The sequence below is a fragment of the Poecile atricapillus genome, chromosome 20, assembly GCF_030490865.1.
Source record: "Poecile atricapillus isolate bPoeAtr1 chromosome 20, bPoeAtr1.hap1, whole genome shotgun sequence".
Taxonomy (NCBI): Eukaryota; Metazoa; Chordata; class Aves; order Passeriformes; family Paridae; genus Poecile; species Poecile atricapillus.
Window position 1 is genome coordinate 1,974,271 of NC_081268.1, and position 17,881 is coordinate 1,992,151.

A 17,881-nucleotide genomic window follows, 5' to 3' on the forward strand; every position below is an offset into this window, starting at 1 on the left:
ACCTGAATGTAGTTTTCTTTAGAAGGCGTGTGGTCAAATCACTGAACACATGATTTCTTTGTTCCTGAGCTGCATCTTGAGATGCTAATAACACTCTGGTATCGTTTGCTTAATGCAGAGAGCTTGATCTCTGCTTTCTGGATCCCATTATGACTGAGGTGGATGCAAAGAGCTCTCTTGTGCTGGACGTATGGAATGGTTATGGGAGGTTATTTGTCGGTGCAATTGCAAGCTGAATGAGCCAATGTCCTATCAGGGGTCTGTCATCAATTTCAGGTTTTCTTTATGGAATCCCGCTGGCTGGCTGATGATCGTTCTTTAGCTGTGATGAGCTAATCTTCCCCTGACATTGCAATCACAGTTCTGGACAGGTCTGCAGAGCAGTGCCTTGCCTGTGGTTGCTGCTGACACAGTCATGTGTATATCCAGATCATTCTCCTGCCTCGCTTTATCATTCTGGATGGAATTAAGGCTGATGAGTCCTGGAATACCCCTACTGGCTTTACTTTGCCATTTGCAGCATAACCATTGGCAGTACAGGGTACGGTTATTTGCAACAATAATTGGGTGATATGTGTCTGGCTTGCATGCCCTTGGTTTGCTGTGTACTGGGGGTGCTACAGTGGCACTGGATTTGCAGCTTGCCCGCTGTGTGCCTGCAGGCCCCGAGTTTCGCTGCACGCTGCTGTGCCGTGTTTGGCAGCGAGGCTGTGCCGCAGCACCCGCACGCTCCGAAGGCACACAGGGTCCATCACCTGCACCACGTGCTGCCCGTGCTCACACACACTCAGCACCCCTGCCTTCCACAGCACAGTTTTGGGAACAGCCTAAACAGTCTTCAGCTTTGGCTTCTTGGGGTTGTTGATCTTTTGGCTGGGTTTTTTCCCCCTTGTAAAATCAAGTTTTATGAAATCTTTGTGTGAGGGATTCTCACTATTGACCTAATTTGATCCCTGCCTTTGACCTCTGTCTTTATTACCTTGCTGTTCTGTCCAGCAGTCATGTGCTGCCTTCAGAGCATTCTGTCCAGGTGCACATTCCTGCAGGAATGGGAGTAGTTGGATTTCCATGGCATCTCTGAGCTCCTGTGTCTTTCCAGAAGCATCCTTTGACACTGTCCCTTCCTCTGTGTCCTTCTCTCATCTGAGCTGTCTTCTATCCCACATATTTTAGTCCTTTATACTCAGTCTGAAAGTTCCTGCCATAATCAGTGAGCTGAGGAAAAGTGATTTCCTTAAGATATGAGGGATCATGGTGAAACTTTTTACAGTGTAACTAAACAAAATCTGGCTTTATCTTTTAATTTGTATCATGGCTTCTTAAAATTAAACAGCAGGTTTCCTGAAACTCTAGAACAGTCTGAAATAAGTCCTAGACTCCTTTTGCTTTCCAGTTGCTGCCTTAAGTAGTTTTAAGCATTATTTTAGAATGTAACAGAATTCCAGTTTAAAAATAGGTCTGGCAGTAGACCAGATGTGGGCTGAAACTTTTCAGCTTTTTCAGAGGTCATGAGATGCTGCAGTGCCCTGATGAACTTCATTATGCCAGATGAATATAAAATAGTTCTATAAAGGGAGATTTGCAAAGACATAACGAAAAGGCACCTATTTTTAAAGTGCATGTTGGAATCATAATCTTATATTTTAAATTTTTTTCTCTTGTGTTAAGATTGCAGATTAGATGTGTACATTTTTATAATAATAATTCTGTGATCCAATCTTGCAATAGATGTGAATTATCTGCAACATTACAGATCAAGTCAGGTTCCTCAACGAGTCATATTGTGCACACATTAAGAGCCTTTGCAGAGCAATATTTTAGCCTCTGTTAGGCATTTACAGTTGGAACGGGGATTAATGGATATTTAGGGTGTTGATGAATGAAGGCCTAAATTTTAATTGTTGGAACCAGCAAGTTTAGGAGTTGATGAGTTTTTCAGGACAAGTTATTTCAGTTGTTTCACATGCAAACAAGAGCATTCATTTCACGCCGTATCGGCACTTCTGCGGGCGTCCCCTCATGTATAATGTCACTTGTCAGTAAAAGCAGAGCTGATTAGCTTTATAATTTGCAGTTAACCAGATCTGCCAGGAAGATGGTCTTATTGTCCAGCTTGTATTTTTGTCCTGAAGCTGTGGCTGGGGGTGGAACAGTGTGCACCTTGGGGAGGTCAGCGAGGGTGGAAGGCACTAATGCATTCTGAGCTGCAAAGCTCACGCTTGACCTCGATGATTAAAGTTTTTTCTGTCATCCAGCAGCCGTTGAGCCTGAATTGTCTCTTAAGAAGTCAAAAGGTCTAATCAAGCTAATGAACAAACTCAATCATTAGTACTTTGGGAAGGAAGTGTGCTAGCACTGCTGGTGCCCCAGCTGCAGGGTGTGTGTTGCTGGGGCAGGAGGAGCTGCTGGAGGTGCAGCAGGGCACAGCCACCTCCCCTTCACAGGGCTCAGCTCATCCCATCGTGTCCACACTCCGCTCTGCCACGGGGAAAGTGCCACATTCTGGTAGGTGATAGGAAGGGCTGCTCGTTTCCTCTGAAGGGTTTTTTAAGTGAGGATTAAACAAAAGCTAAACCTTCCTTGAATGAATGTCTGTGCTAGTGAACTAATCTGCATTTCTCTTTACCCATTCCTCCCAGCTCTTTTCACTCAGATTTCTCTGACATGGATAAAATATTTTCCAGGGATCCTTTTTTACATTTCAGTATCTGAAATTAGTGGGAAAGCTTTTCTCATACTGGTCAATAAGAAGACAGCTGTTAGTCATTTAAATGCAGTAAAACCTTTCAGTGCACACCTTGGCTTTGGAGCCAGAGCCTTTGTCATGTGTGTCCTGGAGACTGGCACCAGTGTCTCATATACACCCACATACCAACCTAACCTGTTCTTCCAAACATTTTCTCTTTGTTTATTTTATAATGAAGTGTCTTATAATTCTTTATTCTGATGAGAGCAAAGCCACAGCAAAGAGGAAAAAAAATGGCTTTTTCACACTCATGCTTCTTGCCTGTAAAGCATCTAGTGATTTTGGTTTTCCCTGTAAAAAAGGTAAATCCAAACCAGGTTATTATTTTTAAAATAAGTTAACCTGGAGCTGTAACTGTCACATAAGAAACATGCATTTTTTTTCCAAATCCACGGAAATTCACTGGCTCAAGCAAGGGGTGACAGAAACTCTCCTAAGAAAGTGACTTCCCTCTGTCAAGAAGACCCATCCTGTGCTTAAACAGACACTTGCAATTGATCCTTGTCCTCAATCATTTTAGCAGCCCTGTTGTCTTGATTTACACAGCTAGTGGTAAATGAAATTACTAATTTAAAGCTTTCAGGAATAGAATGATATCATCCTTTTAAAGGGAGTACTTCAAGACTTTTTGTTATCTGATGTTAATTTTGAATACTCAACAGACGAAGAGTCCAAATATATTTTAGTATGAGCATCCATAATAATTATACAATTATAATTATCAATATAATTTAGTCTTTCTTTGTTACTTGTTTTTAGTCAATAAATATATTTGTTTTCTATGTTGTGTATTTGTAGAAGTGTGGAAGAAATTGGTGCCCTTATGGCATATACACAGCAGACTTCAACATTACCATAACTCATTAAAATCAGATAAAAGTAGAATTGCAAAACAATTTCTGTCTTTTGCCAACAAGATTGTGAAAAAGGGAAATTCCACTCCTCCAATACGAGTTTTTCAGAGCTGTGGAGGGAACAGAGTGGACATTCCTGACCTGTTTGTGCTGGCTCTGCTGAGGCAGATAAGCAGAATATACAGAATTCACATGACCGTGTGTCATATTGTGGGGACAGTAAGTAATATTGGCTTTTTGAATGATGAAAGTTCTTCAGCTTTAGCAGAAAGTGTGTAAAGCCACTCTGGTTTATTTTGATGATCTGAAATTTTCCAGCCTATCTTTCCTTCCTGTGGTTGGGACCTGCAAATAAAGTACAGTTTACTCACTGCTAGGTAAGGCCTATGTTCCTTACCTGTCTACTTTAGAAGGGAAGAAGGTCAGGTGCAGGCAGTGGATTCAGAGGGACTCAGTCAGGGCTGTTTGAGTGTTTAATGCTCTGAACTCTCCAGGGTGAGCCCATCACTTTCTGCGAAGAAGCGTTCGTGTCCCACCGCTCGTCTGTGATGAGGCAGTTCCTGCAGAACGCCATCCAGCTCCAGCTCTTCAAGCAGGTACTGCCTCCAGTGATGCATGGGAAGCAGATTCTGTAACAATTCAGCTGGGGTCTGGGGGGCTGTTTCTATATCCCTTGATCCTGTAGTGCAGCACCTCAATTCCTGCTTGCTGCCTTCTGTCAGACTCGGGTGCTGAGGCTTTCTGGATATTGAGAGGTGGATGGGTTTTCCCACTAATGGTCTCTGAGCTCAAGGGTTTTTCTTACCTGAGCATACCTAGACCCAAGATATATCCTGTAAACTTTGTCCAGGAATACATTACTGTTGAACAGAGAACTACTGCTTTAGGGCAGCTAAAAACATGTATGTGTAGCCAAGCATGAGTACTGGTTTTCAGCAAAGCCACACACCTTTGGGCAGTGGTCAACATCGTGCCAGATTGGGTGGTATTTTCATTCTGAGTTCCTACCCAATGCAAACATTGAGGTTATTCCAGCTAATGAAGGATAAAGTCCTTCTGAAAAGATGAAGAATGGGATGGTTGATGTGTTTCTGTCTTTTGATGCTGATGCAGTTCATTGATGGGCGTCTGGATCTGCTGAACTCTGGGGAGGGCTTCAGCGATGTGTTTGAAGAGGAGATAAATATGGGAGAATATGCAGGTAATAAATATTTTAATGTAATTTCAGACACTTTTGTTGGCTTACCATTTGTGGGTTATCATGATGTAATTGATCATTGCTGCTAGGTAAATAACAGTGGCTTAGTGATCCTGGTGGCCTGAAATGTCTTAAATTTTTGTTCTTTCCTCTGTCAAGAGCTTTTAATAATGTATTGTAGTCTGAGTAATGTCTGTTCAGTCTTTAAAATACTCAGCGTTACCACTTTAATAAAGTACAACTAAGAGTTCTTGCATTGGAGGAAAAATCTTGGCTTTACCCAGAACCACCTCAGACTTCTTTTAGTGAACTTAAAAACATCTGTGTTCTCCTATGTCTGAGACAACACAGAGAAAAAAGGAAAGTGTAAATCCCTCATCAATGTTACATTTTCTCCTGAAAGAAAAGTCTAGCTGTCCTGCTCTGTCCACGCTCCAGAAACACTAAATGTCAACACTTCACATTTTGAGCTTGTTTTCTGTTCAGCAGAGGGTTACAATTTGTTTGTTTGTGTGTTTGGTTCTCTGTAGGTAGCGACAAACTGTACCACCAGTGGCTGTCCACAGTGAGGGTAAGCACACGAGATCCTGCCAGACACCCTGAACTGGGGCTGGCCCCTTGAAGGTTTTCATGTAGTGACAGAGACAGTAAATCTAAAAGCTGTTTACATCTAATTGCATATAATCAAATTTGATCTCTGGAAATGTAATTTTGCACTGAAAGTAGGAAATACAACATTAGCCGGGGTTTAATTCCTTGGGTTCTGTCCTTCTCCTGTGTTTCTCAGCAAGGTGCCGTACAGCAATAGTCTGTGGGGTGTGGCAGGGGTGTGAAACATCAACCAGATGAACAGATCATTGCAGCTGATGTATCACTTTGATTATATTCATCACATGAAATTCAGCTGTTCTAGAACTAATGTTTATGACTGGAGTTAGATTTAATTTTCTCTCAGTTTATTCCTTTATCAACTACTTGTATCTTAAAAAGGCACCATGTGTGATAAACAGGACTGTGGGATGAGGGAAAGGAAAAGAGCAAAATAAAAACAGATCTTCCCTCTTCAGACTGAATGTACAAGCTCTGCTGAGGCACAGTCTCTGGCTCAGACATTGAGTGCTGCTCAGGATACTTGTGTTTTAAACTTGGTTAGGATTTTAGTAGAATATAACAGGACACCCCTGAGGTGAGTGGAGGCACAGGAGTTTGTGAGACATGTAAGGCAGGGGCTCTTGGGAGGCACATGAGTTGTCCTTTGGACAGGTGCTGTGTTAAACAGAACTGGGCAAAAGCAGAGCAACATTCAGAGGGGTTTTCCTTGGGTCTTTTTCTTTAAATCTGACCTTTCCATACTCAGCTCTGCCAATAAAGATAGTTAATGCTCTGTTATTTTAAGTTAAGAATGGTGGATTTTAGATTGCTGTTTGCTTTATAGAGCTTTGATAACATTTTTTCCCTTGTTACTATAATTACAGAAAGGAAGTGGAGCCATTTTAAACACAGTAAAGACCAAGGCTAACCCCGCCATGAAAACTGTCTATAAGTTTGTAAGTATTGAGTACTGGCTTACTACTGAGATAAGAGTCTGATTACAATTCTGTTTTAACCTTTCAAATGAGACTCAAGATTTACATCCATTTTTATTGGACTCACAAAATTACTCAACATATACATTCATTCAAATTTCAAATTTAAATGAAAAAGTAATTTTGAATTTAAACTCAATTGAAATGCAAAGGACAATGGGAACTTGTGAGTTCTTTTGAAAGTACAGATGATAAATTCCATTTATTACACAGAACTCTTTCTGGGAAATAGTGCCAGTGTGCTCTGCTAGGCAGCTCTACCATCTCATCATTGCTCTGTTGGAAATCATTGTTACCTCAGCTTTCCCTGCTTGCAGCTTCATCGAAATAAGGGAATCCTCTCATTTTCCAAATTGTTTCCATCTTTTCTAAATGTCAATTAATTTTCCCTGGAGATTTCTTATACCTGCTTATTTAGAGCCCAACTTACTGAGTTATTCTTTAAATGGAAGTGTTTTCAGTGCTGTTAACAAACAGCTGGTGTGTTGCTGTGCTATCGTGTGTGGCTGCCAGCTCCACTCTGCCAGATCAAACAGCACAGAAACAAGTGAGGATTTCTTATATGCTCAGTTCTGGGAAATAATGCTACAAACAGCATTGAGATAACTATTCAAACTTTGTTTTTTTCCTGCCTTCCTCCAGGCTGAGAGAGAGGAGTAGGATGAGATTGGCTCTGCTAAATGGAGCTGGCATCCAGAGCACTGCAAGGAGAGTTTGCAGGCTCGCTGCCAGTGTGGAAGAGAAGATATTTATAGCAAAGATAAATACTTACTGGGGAACACTGAGGCTGTGGAATGCAAAAAGATGAAAGATGTCTGTAGCTTCAAAACAGGGAAAACAAAATTTTTGCAACAAAGGTGGGGTGGTGTTTTTTGTTTATTTGGGGTCTTTTTAGCTTTCTGTTTGTTTTAATGTGTTTTCAGTATCCTGTTACATCTTTTTATTGCCATTTTTATTAACTGAAAACAAACTCAGTCATTGCTGGAAATAGAAGGGAATTTTAACTTAAATTAATTTTTCATGCAGGCAAAAGATCATGCAAAAATGGGAATAAAAGAAGTGAAAAACCGCTTGAAGCAAAAGGTACTTGAAGTTCTTATTCAAAATGTATAAGCACCACGTCTGAAATCCTTAGCCACTGAAAGCATGATGTGATCAATAGGAAGCTGTTTGATACAGTGTTGTTAGCACACTTCAAAATGCATTACCAGCTGTCCTGGATTTTTCACACTTATAAATATTCACAGACAAAAAAAAAAAATTGTCTTCAAATACATTAAAGCTCTGACTTAAACCCACAAAAGCCAGAAAATTGAGAGTTCTGCACTCAAAGGTCCTGTTCCTGTCCTTCGTGCTGGGGCACTTTGTGAGGGGACTGCATGTGGACTGGGAGCACTTCCCTGCAGTTCTGGCAGGGAACCTTTTGCAAATGGCAAATCATTGTTATTTTTACAGTAATCAGTCAGGAAAAATAGCATCATGTTTGTCTGCCATTGGGAAGGGGATTTCTGCATTTCTTGAATGTCTACTGCAAAGTTCAGACAGGAAAGAATTTATTAGAGTTGGTGTCCATTGCCAATTGGAATTACTGCAGGAACAAATACCCAAACTGTTTGTTGTTTCCCAGATCTGTGTGTGTGTTTGTAAACAGCGCAATTCCCAACTGCTGCGCTGTGTTTGAGGATGTGTTATCCAATCCCAGCTGCTCCTTTTAAACCAGAGGTGCAGTCACACTGGCACACACCTCATGAGTAGATGGGTTATTGCAGATATTCCCTTTATTCTGTGCATCAGAGCTCTCAGAGTCATGGAGAAAGCCAGGCAGCTGACCTGCTGAGGGAACTGAAGTTCTTATTCAGAAATTTGTATTCAATTTGTTGCATAGGAGTTAGGGTGGGTTTTTTTTAACCTGTGCTCCCTCTGTAAATTTCTTCTTTAAATTTCTAGACCATCCTCTAAAATTAGGGCTATAAATGTTGATGGGCAGACAGAAATGCACCTGAACCTGCCACCAGCCTGTTCCTCCAAAGGGGTTTCTGTGCAGCCGGGCTGAAGTGAGGAATTGCCTGTGTACATTCCAGCTGCTGATCCCTCTCTGAACAGTCCAGACATTGTGCAGAATCTCAGGGAAGATAAAGTTGCTTCAGATGCTTTTATGCTATTTTATTAGTCTACATTATATATGACCACTGTAGGTATAATTTGAAAACAATAAAAACATGAAGCAGTTTTCTTGTACATGGATTTCTTTATGTCCTTACATGTGTTTCACTTCTGGCCATAACCTTCCTAAATAATAAAATCCTTGGCCTTCTGTGTGTTTCTAAAGCAGCTGGAGCTGTGTAACATGACCAGACTTTTTTCCTGCATTTTAAATGCTAATAGAATTGTGTGCTGTTGTGTGACATTTGTATACGAGTCTGAGAAAAGCCTCATTCAGTCACTGCTTTGTTTTATTATTATTATTGTTGTCTTCCTGGTCTGTCAAGCAGCAAGCATCTCTTTAAAAAACACACATAACATTTACAAGTAAATGGCCCAATTTTGTTTCACCTTCCTTATGTGGTGTATCTGTAAGTGAGATGCTTGAACATGATTGTTCAACATAGGCTTTCACAAGAGATAGCTGTGAGTAGGTGACACACACTGCTTTACCTCTCCTTCCTTAATTATTCTGTCCTTTTCTATCCCATCCTCTTCTCCATGTGAATGCAGGTAGGAAGGTAACTAAAATTAGGGATTGCTCTGTTAAAAGTGATAAAAATAGCAAACGTTGTTTTGGTCACCTTCATTTTTAATCTAAATGTCTGTGCTGCTCCATTATGGGTCTGTTATGCACAGGTCTATTAATGCATCCTCCCCAGTTTTTATGTAAGACCATTGTATTTATCCTGTGTTTCTTCACTGGCATGTGTAAGTGTTAACTGTCTGACATTCTGGTATCATTAAATACTTATTTTTTGCCCAATTTGGGATGCTAATCTTTCATCTTCTAAGAGTAACCTAAGGTTATTTTTAAACTGAACTTACTATCCACTGCATTTTAAAATACTATTTTCTATTATTAATATAGCAAGTATGCAGGCCCCTGGTAAGGAAAAGTCAAATATAAACATCCCTTTTCCAGTTTTTGCTGCCAAATCTGAGCAGCTTCAGTACAAGACAGAATTTAAAAATGCAATAAAGCTGGAGGTTCTGCTTCCTCCAACTCTGCATAGCAATGGTGACCTCTTAAATATAATCAAGAGCCCATTTTGCCCTTGGTCTGCTCCAGTCTTGGGTTTGAATTGCAAATGAGAAATGCAGGATTGACCTGTTGAGAGGTCACTGTGGTGTGTGTAAGGTCCTTCTTTAATATGATAGTGGAGATTGAATGGTGCTCCATTTCCATCCCTTGTTCATTTGTGGTGCAGTATTTCAAAGAAACAGAAATAGTTTTCAGAGGATTCTTATGAGTGAGAGCAAATAATTGTTAATAGATACAGCCTGGTAGCTTTATTTTAGTTTTGATACAGTTCTCTTTTTTTTTTTTTTCTTTTCTCTTTTTTCTTTTCCATTTTCCTTTTTTTTTTTTTTTTTTTTTTTCTTTTTTGCAAAGGCTGCCTCTTTCCATCTCACAAACCAACCCATGGTGGTCAAGTCCCTCTGTTAGTGGCTCATTTGAAGCTTAACTGCATAGAATTAGGAAGAAGGAGGAATATGAATGGTACCATCCTCAACTTTCAGTCAGGAGAATGGAACTTACTGAAAGCTCTGGCTAAGACAATTTATATAAATGCTTGGGTACTTGGCATTAATATATTCAACATAATTTTAGTTACTAGAGCGCTGTGTGGCCTGGTATTCTAGAAACAACTAATTTAGAGCTTTATAACACAACCTGCACAATGTTCAAGACATTCAGAATGTGTTTTGCTCCTCCCTAGCCAGTGTTTGCAGTCCATTACAAAACTTAGATCAAATTACATTACAAAAAAGATCAAATTTCACTGTTTTTTTAACTCAAATGTGTTTTCATTGAAGATAGAAAACAAACTTTTGTGAAGCAGATTTTGCTTTAATGAGTGAAGCTATATTGATTATTTGTTTGCCTTTTGAGGATGTTGAAAAAATAGAGAGGAATCAAATAATTTAATGCTCATATTTTATTAAGCAGGTTTTTTTTAAAATATATTATGGTTTTGTTGGAAGGTTGTGGACCAAACATGGTGGAAGTAGGCTTTAGGAACATGGTATCTTTTATATGCAATTATATAATCAGAGAAGTAGAGGCAATCTATAGCAATAAAAGCCCAAGGATTTGCAGTGATCGTTGCACATCTGAGTGGATTTTGCTTAATGGCTTAATCTCTCTATCTTTTATCTCCTCCCATTCCTCTCATGTCCAAACTTCTGTGTCCTTTTTCTGGTTCTTTGGGGATTTGCCTGGGGAGGTGCTTTGCTTTCCGTTGCCTCCCAGCTGTGTGCTGCCTTGCTTGGAGCCAGAGCCGCGGGCTCTGCAGGGCCGGGAGCAGCCCCTGCTCAGCGCAGGTTGGGTGGCCCTGGGCGTGCTGGGGCTTTGGCAGCTCCAGGCACTTCCAGCGTGTCTTCACCCCACAGAAATGTGTAAATAGGGTTTGTGATTGGTGCCTTTGCAGGCAGTGGTGCTGCCATGGGCTGTGTGATCCCAAGCTGAGCAGGTTCCTAGGGGGCTCGCTGCTGACCGGAGCTGGAGCAGGAGTTTGACAGACACTCTGGTTTCTTGTCAATGCCTTGTTTGGGGCTCTTTGTTACTAATTCGGAGGACTTTGTTGTACCTTTTCAAGACAAGGTGGCATTGTGCAGCTGAAGGGCGGGGGAAAGAAAAAGTTTTTCTCTCTAGTTTGACCTTAACAAGTTGTTAATTCTCCATGATCCTTATGCCCGTATTGGGGAACCACTGCTCTACCAGCTGGATCTAAAGAGGGGTCTCATCTTCTCTGTGGAGCAGACAAAGCTCCTTAGAAAGTCCATCCAGCTTTTTGTTTCATTTGACCTAAACACATTAGGTCAGTGTGTGTCCAAAGGAACCATTTCTAATTGGCCATCAGCTTACACGGCTCATTATTGTACCTGAGCGAGCCAGGGGCTCGCGGGGCCGTGTCAGAGGTCAGGGAATCAAAGCCCTGCCGGTGGCAGCAGCCACCCTCAGGTCAGCCTTGCAGAGCTCCAGCCTCTGCAGCCTTCTCTCCATATTTACCCAGCATTATTTCCTTGGCATTGTTGCAGAGATGTAAGGTTTGGGGCCCACTGTGTTACAGACTGTTTCTCAACTCACTTTCAAACTCTTTGCTCCTTCTCTGATTCCTGGTGTCTGCAGGAATGTGTCCTTTGTCTTTTTCAGAACCTGTATTACACACTCTGTGCCTGCACTTGCCAAGTCCTCTCACCTGGGCTGGTGGGTCACTTCACTTCTGGAGATGAGAACTAATGTCAAAGCAAACAAAAAGTATTCTGCCAGGCAACCCTTGGTGTTGTACCCTCTCCTGGAGGCATATTCAGTGCACACAGGCTCCAAGATGAAATGCAAAGCTAACTAAGCTCTGAGTTCCATCTCTCTTTGCCACTTCCACCAGTAATTGTTCTGCTATGGATAATACTGTGCAGTACATTAATGGAATTACTGAGTTCATTTAGGTTTACAATGAGCAGGATGCCCTGTCCCTGGGCTTCTGTTGAATTCATTTCTAAAATAGAAAATCCGAGTTATGTTTTTTTTCTCCACATGCACTTTCTGGCTTTTGCGTGTTCAAGTCAGACATTTTACCGAGTGTCCAATTTGCACCACTGGTACTGGGAGGAGAGAGGGGTTGTGTACAAGCTCTGATGGATGAAATGTTTTATTCTAATGATGTTTTCTTTTCTGTACTTTGGTGTTTTTTCCCCCTAACATCCAAATTGTTAGTCAGCATTATCCTGTAGTGTCTCCTTTGTGCACCTTCCCGTCACTCAGGAGTGTTCCTGGCCATGCTATTCACCTTTTCCTACCGCACAGGACATTGCTGAGAACGGGTGCTCGGCAGCGCCGGAGGAGCCCCTGCCAAGGACAGCGCCATCGCCACTGGTTGAGAAGAAGGACCCGAAATTAAGAGAGGACAGAAGACCAATCACAGTACATTTTGGTCAGGTAGGTCTTAGTGTAAAGTTTTCAATCATGTGACTCAGCAAAAATAGTTCAGAGAAAAATCCTGATAATGAATATGCCAAAAGCTTCATTATTTAAGTGACTGAACTATGATATTTTAGTTTTATTTTTGTTGTATCTTTGAAGGGGATTCCAAAATCTGATCTTTTGGGTTTTGCTGATTCAATTTATTCAGACAGTAATTTTGAGGAAAAAACCCCATAAGCTAATGGGAGGTGAAGCATAAATATTGTAATTTTATAAACTATTTTGCAGCTGTTTTAGCATGCAAGGTGCTACAGCCCTCGGGACTGAGGGTGTAGAATTTAAAACATCCCCTTTTATCTAGCCAGATCATTAGTGTCAATACAGAACGTCCAACTATTAAAGCATTTGAACATACTCTGAAAATTAAATGCGATGAATTAAGATGGAAAAATCAATTAATAGCTTGTTAGTGTGCTCTGTATTCAGTATTGACAGCTGAGCTGTTCACGTTAGTTAGTCATGTAATGCTTCTTTTGACATCTGCAAAACAGAGGTTGGGGGGGGGATTTGAAGAGCTACCTATTTAGAAAATGTTGTAGTTGCTGTGATTTTCATGGAAAAACATCCAGTATTTATTATCAGATTGCCAGTGTTCCCATATTAAGTATAGCGTGACTCAAAAAATAACATGATTTGTGTTCACAGTTCTCTTTTCTTTTGTTGTATTTATTCTTTACACTGTTCTGACCAGAAAACAGGAGGGAATATCTGATTTCTTCTAAGGAAGCAAAGTGTAATTTTAAAGTAATTGTAAAACATTATAAAATGTGACACAAACTGGTTTTAGAGAAGTGTCTGTGAATAGAAACCAGTTGGTGTGGCTGATGGGGCTACCTGAGGTCTGATCAGTGCTTGGAGCAATGTTGCCTGCATCATTTCAGAATTAGATTTATTTTCTCAGTGCTTTCACCGGTGTGCTAAATGTAAGTTCTCAGAGACTTTTTAAAAATCATTCTCTTCCAATTAAGTATTTTCAGTAGAGATTTATTTTTACATTACTTTCTGTGCCACTACAGTTGAGAGGAATTGGGGCTACTGGAGGAATGCAGCCATCTAGCTCCAGGAGGGACATGTTACATTTCATTTGAAGCAGTCAGAAATCAGATAATATTACAATTTATTTTCAGTTTTTCCTTTAGATTTTTGTGAACGATGGATAGTTCAAACATGATGGTAGATTAATGAAATATATATCTGAGCTGTAAGTGCAAATTTAAATTCATGAGGTTTTTTAACAGTCACTTTCAAATTTTTTAATGATCACTTTTCTGTGTCGAAGGAAACACACATCAGCTTTCCTGACCCCTGGCTGTGGGGAGAGGCTCTCTGGCTACGTGCTTACTGCTGTCATCACATTACAGATGTAGGTTTCCAAAAACCCATCTGACTTAGCAGTTGTAGGGCTGGTTACTCGCAGCCCTCGTCCCGGCACGGCGCTGCTTTTCCCGATAGCCCAATGCCAAAACAAAAATGAAATCGTACGTTCATTCAAAAGGAAAAGATGTTCAGGTTTATGAAATATAGATTAAGGCTTCGGGGAGGAAAAAAGCAGCAACATTTACTGTATAAATGGGAGATGGCTTCTAACTCGTGATTAAAGGCAGAGATTTTAATGTCACTTTTAACTCTGTCTAGAATACAGAAGGTGGGAACAATTAAAAAGGCACAAGAACTCTGAAATAAGGGCTGTTTGTGCATTCACAGCTCTTCTAAACTGAAGAGGATGAAAGAGGCTTTTTTCTCATTGTCAGGGGCTCTCTCGGAGCGCAGCATTGTGCGGCTGGCAGCGAGCTTTAAAATGCATGCATGCGCGGGGGTCAGGGCCCGGCTCGGGGCGGGCGGTGCAGGGAGCCCGGCCACAGCGCTGCTGCAGCGCTCCGCCGCCGCGCGGGCCTTAATTGAGACGTGCTGTCAAAGTGACAAACACATTTGCATACAGTCTATTTATTTTCCTCGGAAAGGTCTGCAGTCTGCTGTTGGTTGAACATTCTTAATCAGCTCGCTGTAAGTGAGCCGGCAGCGAGCTGTCCTGTGCTGGGTGCTTCTCTTCATTACATGACAGATTAGCTAAAGGGGGATGGGCTAGCGAGCCAGCAACAACCTTTAATTTTAACTCATTATCTCTCACCCTAGAGTGAGGGAGTTGCTGGCTTTTCCAAACACTGTTGTGTATCTGCAGTTGTTAGGCTACAAAAAATACCAGTAAAATATCTTGAAATGCCTGTGAAAGCACAGCCCCTCAGCTGATGGCTCACCAAAATTTGGCAGTAATTACCTGATTGAGGGAGATTCTGTATGTCCTGGCTCATCTTGGTGGGTGGTGATCAGGCACCATTGAAGAGCCTTGTTTATTATGGAATTGTTTTAATGATGCTTTCTGTAATACTAAAACATTGTGGGAAAACTCCTCTTGATGGTGAAAAGAAGGATTTTAGCCGGATAGCCTGGGGCAGCGTAGTAAAGAACTAAACAGAGTGTTCTTAGTAAGACACTGTGGGAGGATGAGACCACTGCTTTTCCTGGGTGGGACTTTGCGTGCTTTATCCAGGGTGTACCTTTCTTATTGATCCCTGCATCAACCAAATACAGGAACTATCACCACGGGCTCTGGGACAATGCAACTGTACTCAACAAGTAGCAGGAGCAGGACAGGCAGCTCAGGGTTTAATGAGTGGGGAGAAGAGGGAAGAATTTTCAAGCCAAGGCCAAGATTCAAATGGAAGGTTTGTAGTTCTGAGTAGTGCTCTGTGTTTGGGGGAAGGGTAAGGTTAATTATTATGAAAGAACCAGGGCTACAGAGAACATCTCATGTGGTGCTGGGCTGATGGTTGGACTTGATGGACTTACCAGTACTTTTCAACTTTAATGATTCTATGAATCCTAAGCCTTGCTTTCTTCTGGTTTTGCCTTAAAAGCTGACCAAAATGTCCTTAAAGCATTGAACATGTGCTGCATATTCAGCTGCCAGAGCTGTCCTCAGGATCCTTCCCAGTGTGCCAGGCAGGGCAGGCCCTGGGAGCCCAGTGAGCCCTGACCAGGGCAGAGTGGGACACTAACACAGGTGATTTGGGACTTGGGGCTTGGGCCTCTTATTTCCGTGCCCACACTTGTACTTTTTAGGTAGAGCACATGTGTCTGTGTTGTCTTTGAGCTGTTTGGAGAATAGTGTCATGGTGGCTGTTTTGAACAGGTTCCTTGTCCAAACAAGCAGCTGTTGGGGCTACTTTGGCAGGACCCACAGTGTTCATACAGGATTGGTGCCTGTGCCCAGTCTTCCCACTGGTCTGGGAGGGGTGGTGTGAGCACACAGCATGAGCCCAAGGACTTCAAAATCAAACCTACACTTAGGAATGTTCCTCCTTAGGAGCTTTCCCACAGTCAGTAGCACCCCTGATTTAGTACAATTAAACCAGCAAATGATAAGCTGCCAGAAACATCACTTGTTTGGAAAGGGAATCATTTCATTAGAAGCAAGTGATCCTGGCAGTTCTGTACAGCTCTCTAATTGTGTCTGTTATAATTAGAATGTCTTTTGTCAGCTTAGCTGGGTTTATGTTGTCTATGGCTTGTTTTTATTTACTAGCAAATAGGATATTTAATTCCATTTATATACCAAAAGGTGTAAAGCTTAAGAAAATACAAAAGACTCTTCCACATATATCTTTAGTAGGGAGATACAATCATGTTACACTCTTGATGCAAACTAGAGAGAATCAGTGCTCTGGAGACTAATGTAAAAAACTATGAAACAAATGGAAAATGCACTAATGTACTGAAGCAGCTTGTCTGACTGTGGAAAAGCTTCTCTGGGTTCTTTCCCTGGCTCATTCTGACTGCTGTTAAACTCTTGCAGGCCACAGCATGGAAATTGCCATCTTATTTGCTGTTATTTGTTTTGAACCCTTTTGCTGTAAATGAGTGTGTTCATTTTTCCTACTCACAGTCTGCACTTGGACACACAGAACAAACAACTCTGCTTTGTAGGGCAGCGCTCTTCTTCCAGGAGATTAAATGGCATTAAGAGGTCAGGGGAAAGATGGGGAGAACACCAGCCAGCTACATTCCAGGAATGCAGAACTGGATCGCTGAGGCCAGAGGCAGCAGAGGAGGGATTATCTCCAGGGTAAAAGGGATGAAGTAGGGAAGGGAGGAAGGCTCCTTTGCCAGACCCTGTGACTCCCTTCACACCCAGGTGCATCAGAACAATAGCAGATTCCCCTGGATCACAGCAGGCATTGTGTGGCACTGAGGTAGAAACCAAAGGGGAAAGGGGAAAACAAGTTCATTTGCTAATATTCATGTAACTGTATGCTCTGGTTGCAGAGCCAGCTCCTGTTCTGGCCACTCTGAGCTGCTTGGACAATAGCAGGACCTTCATTAAGAAAATGAGCCTCCCTTCCACTCTTCCCCATAGATGAGCAATGTGGGTTCCCATTTCCTTTCTCTGGAACCACATGGGGTTTCCTCCCTCTCTCCATTTGATTTTTTATGAATTTAGCAAAAGTGTAAGTTCTTTAAAATGAATTTGTCTTCAGAAAGCATATCTTCTACCCTCATTTGTTCTCACTCCTTTACCTGTTTTTTTCAGGAAGGAATTCAGTGTTGCTCAGTAAAAGTCACCTTTTGCAATGTGCTTTTTCATGGCTGAACACATGTGCTGGATGCAGACAGGGGCCACAATCTCACAGCAATTCGTGAATTCCTGCATGGCTTGGCACCAGCCCCCCTGCTGCAGTGGCTGGAGAGAACCCAGCTGTGCCTGCTCCTTGGGAAGCCCTGGGGAGCAGGTGCACAGGGGACTGTGTTCTTAGTCAGAGGAGTGTAACCAATGTCAATGGACAAGACAACGATGCATTGGATTGAAATTGTGCTTTGTGGTGTGTAGGATTAGCAGAGATGGCAATCCATGGGGTGGGAGTTAGGGAATGCCTGCACTGGCCATGTGTGGCAGTCTGGGACAAGTGTGAGCAGCACCTGCAGAGTGTGCCCAGGGTCTGTGTCCCTCGTGACACTGCAGCAGGGGGCCTGGTGCCAAGCCATGCAGGAATTCACACATTGCAGTGAGATTGTGGCCCCTGTCTGCATCCAGCACACGTGTTCAGCCATGAAGAAACACATTGCAGACTGTGGCTTTTAGTGTTTTCCTGCTGTCTGGGTATTTGAAGCACTCCTTACACGGGGACGTTAGAATCTCTGCTGCCCTGGGTACCTGGGTCAGGTGCTCACTGCCTGGATGTGTGAGGGGAATGCTGGCACAGCGGCCTCCCAGGCCTTGTGACAAGCGACAGCAGCTGTAACGTGTCTGCA

The 17,881-nt window shown here is 42.1% G+C and overlaps 1 protein-coding gene across 7 annotated transcripts in view; it reads left to right on the forward strand.

Moving 5' to 3' along the window:
• DENND1A (DENN domain containing 1A) overlaps positions 1-17,881 on the forward strand; it is a 153,702-nt gene that overhangs the window by 115,245 nt on the left and 20,576 nt on the right. For all 7 annotated transcript variants that reach the window (XM_058853400.1, XM_058853403.1, XM_058853401.1 and 4 more), the window contains exons 14-19: positions 4,095-4,196; positions 4,714-4,801; positions 5,329-5,369; positions 6,274-6,345; positions 7,411-7,467; positions 12,398-12,529. In XM_058853400.1, the coding sequence (XP_058709383.1) occupies positions 4,095-4,196; positions 4,714-4,801; positions 5,329-5,369; positions 6,274-6,345; positions 7,411-7,467; positions 12,398-12,529 (492 nt within the window). The remainder of the gene's footprint in view (positions 1-4,094; positions 4,197-4,713; positions 4,802-5,328; positions 5,370-6,273; positions 6,346-7,410; positions 7,468-12,397; positions 12,530-17,881) is intronic.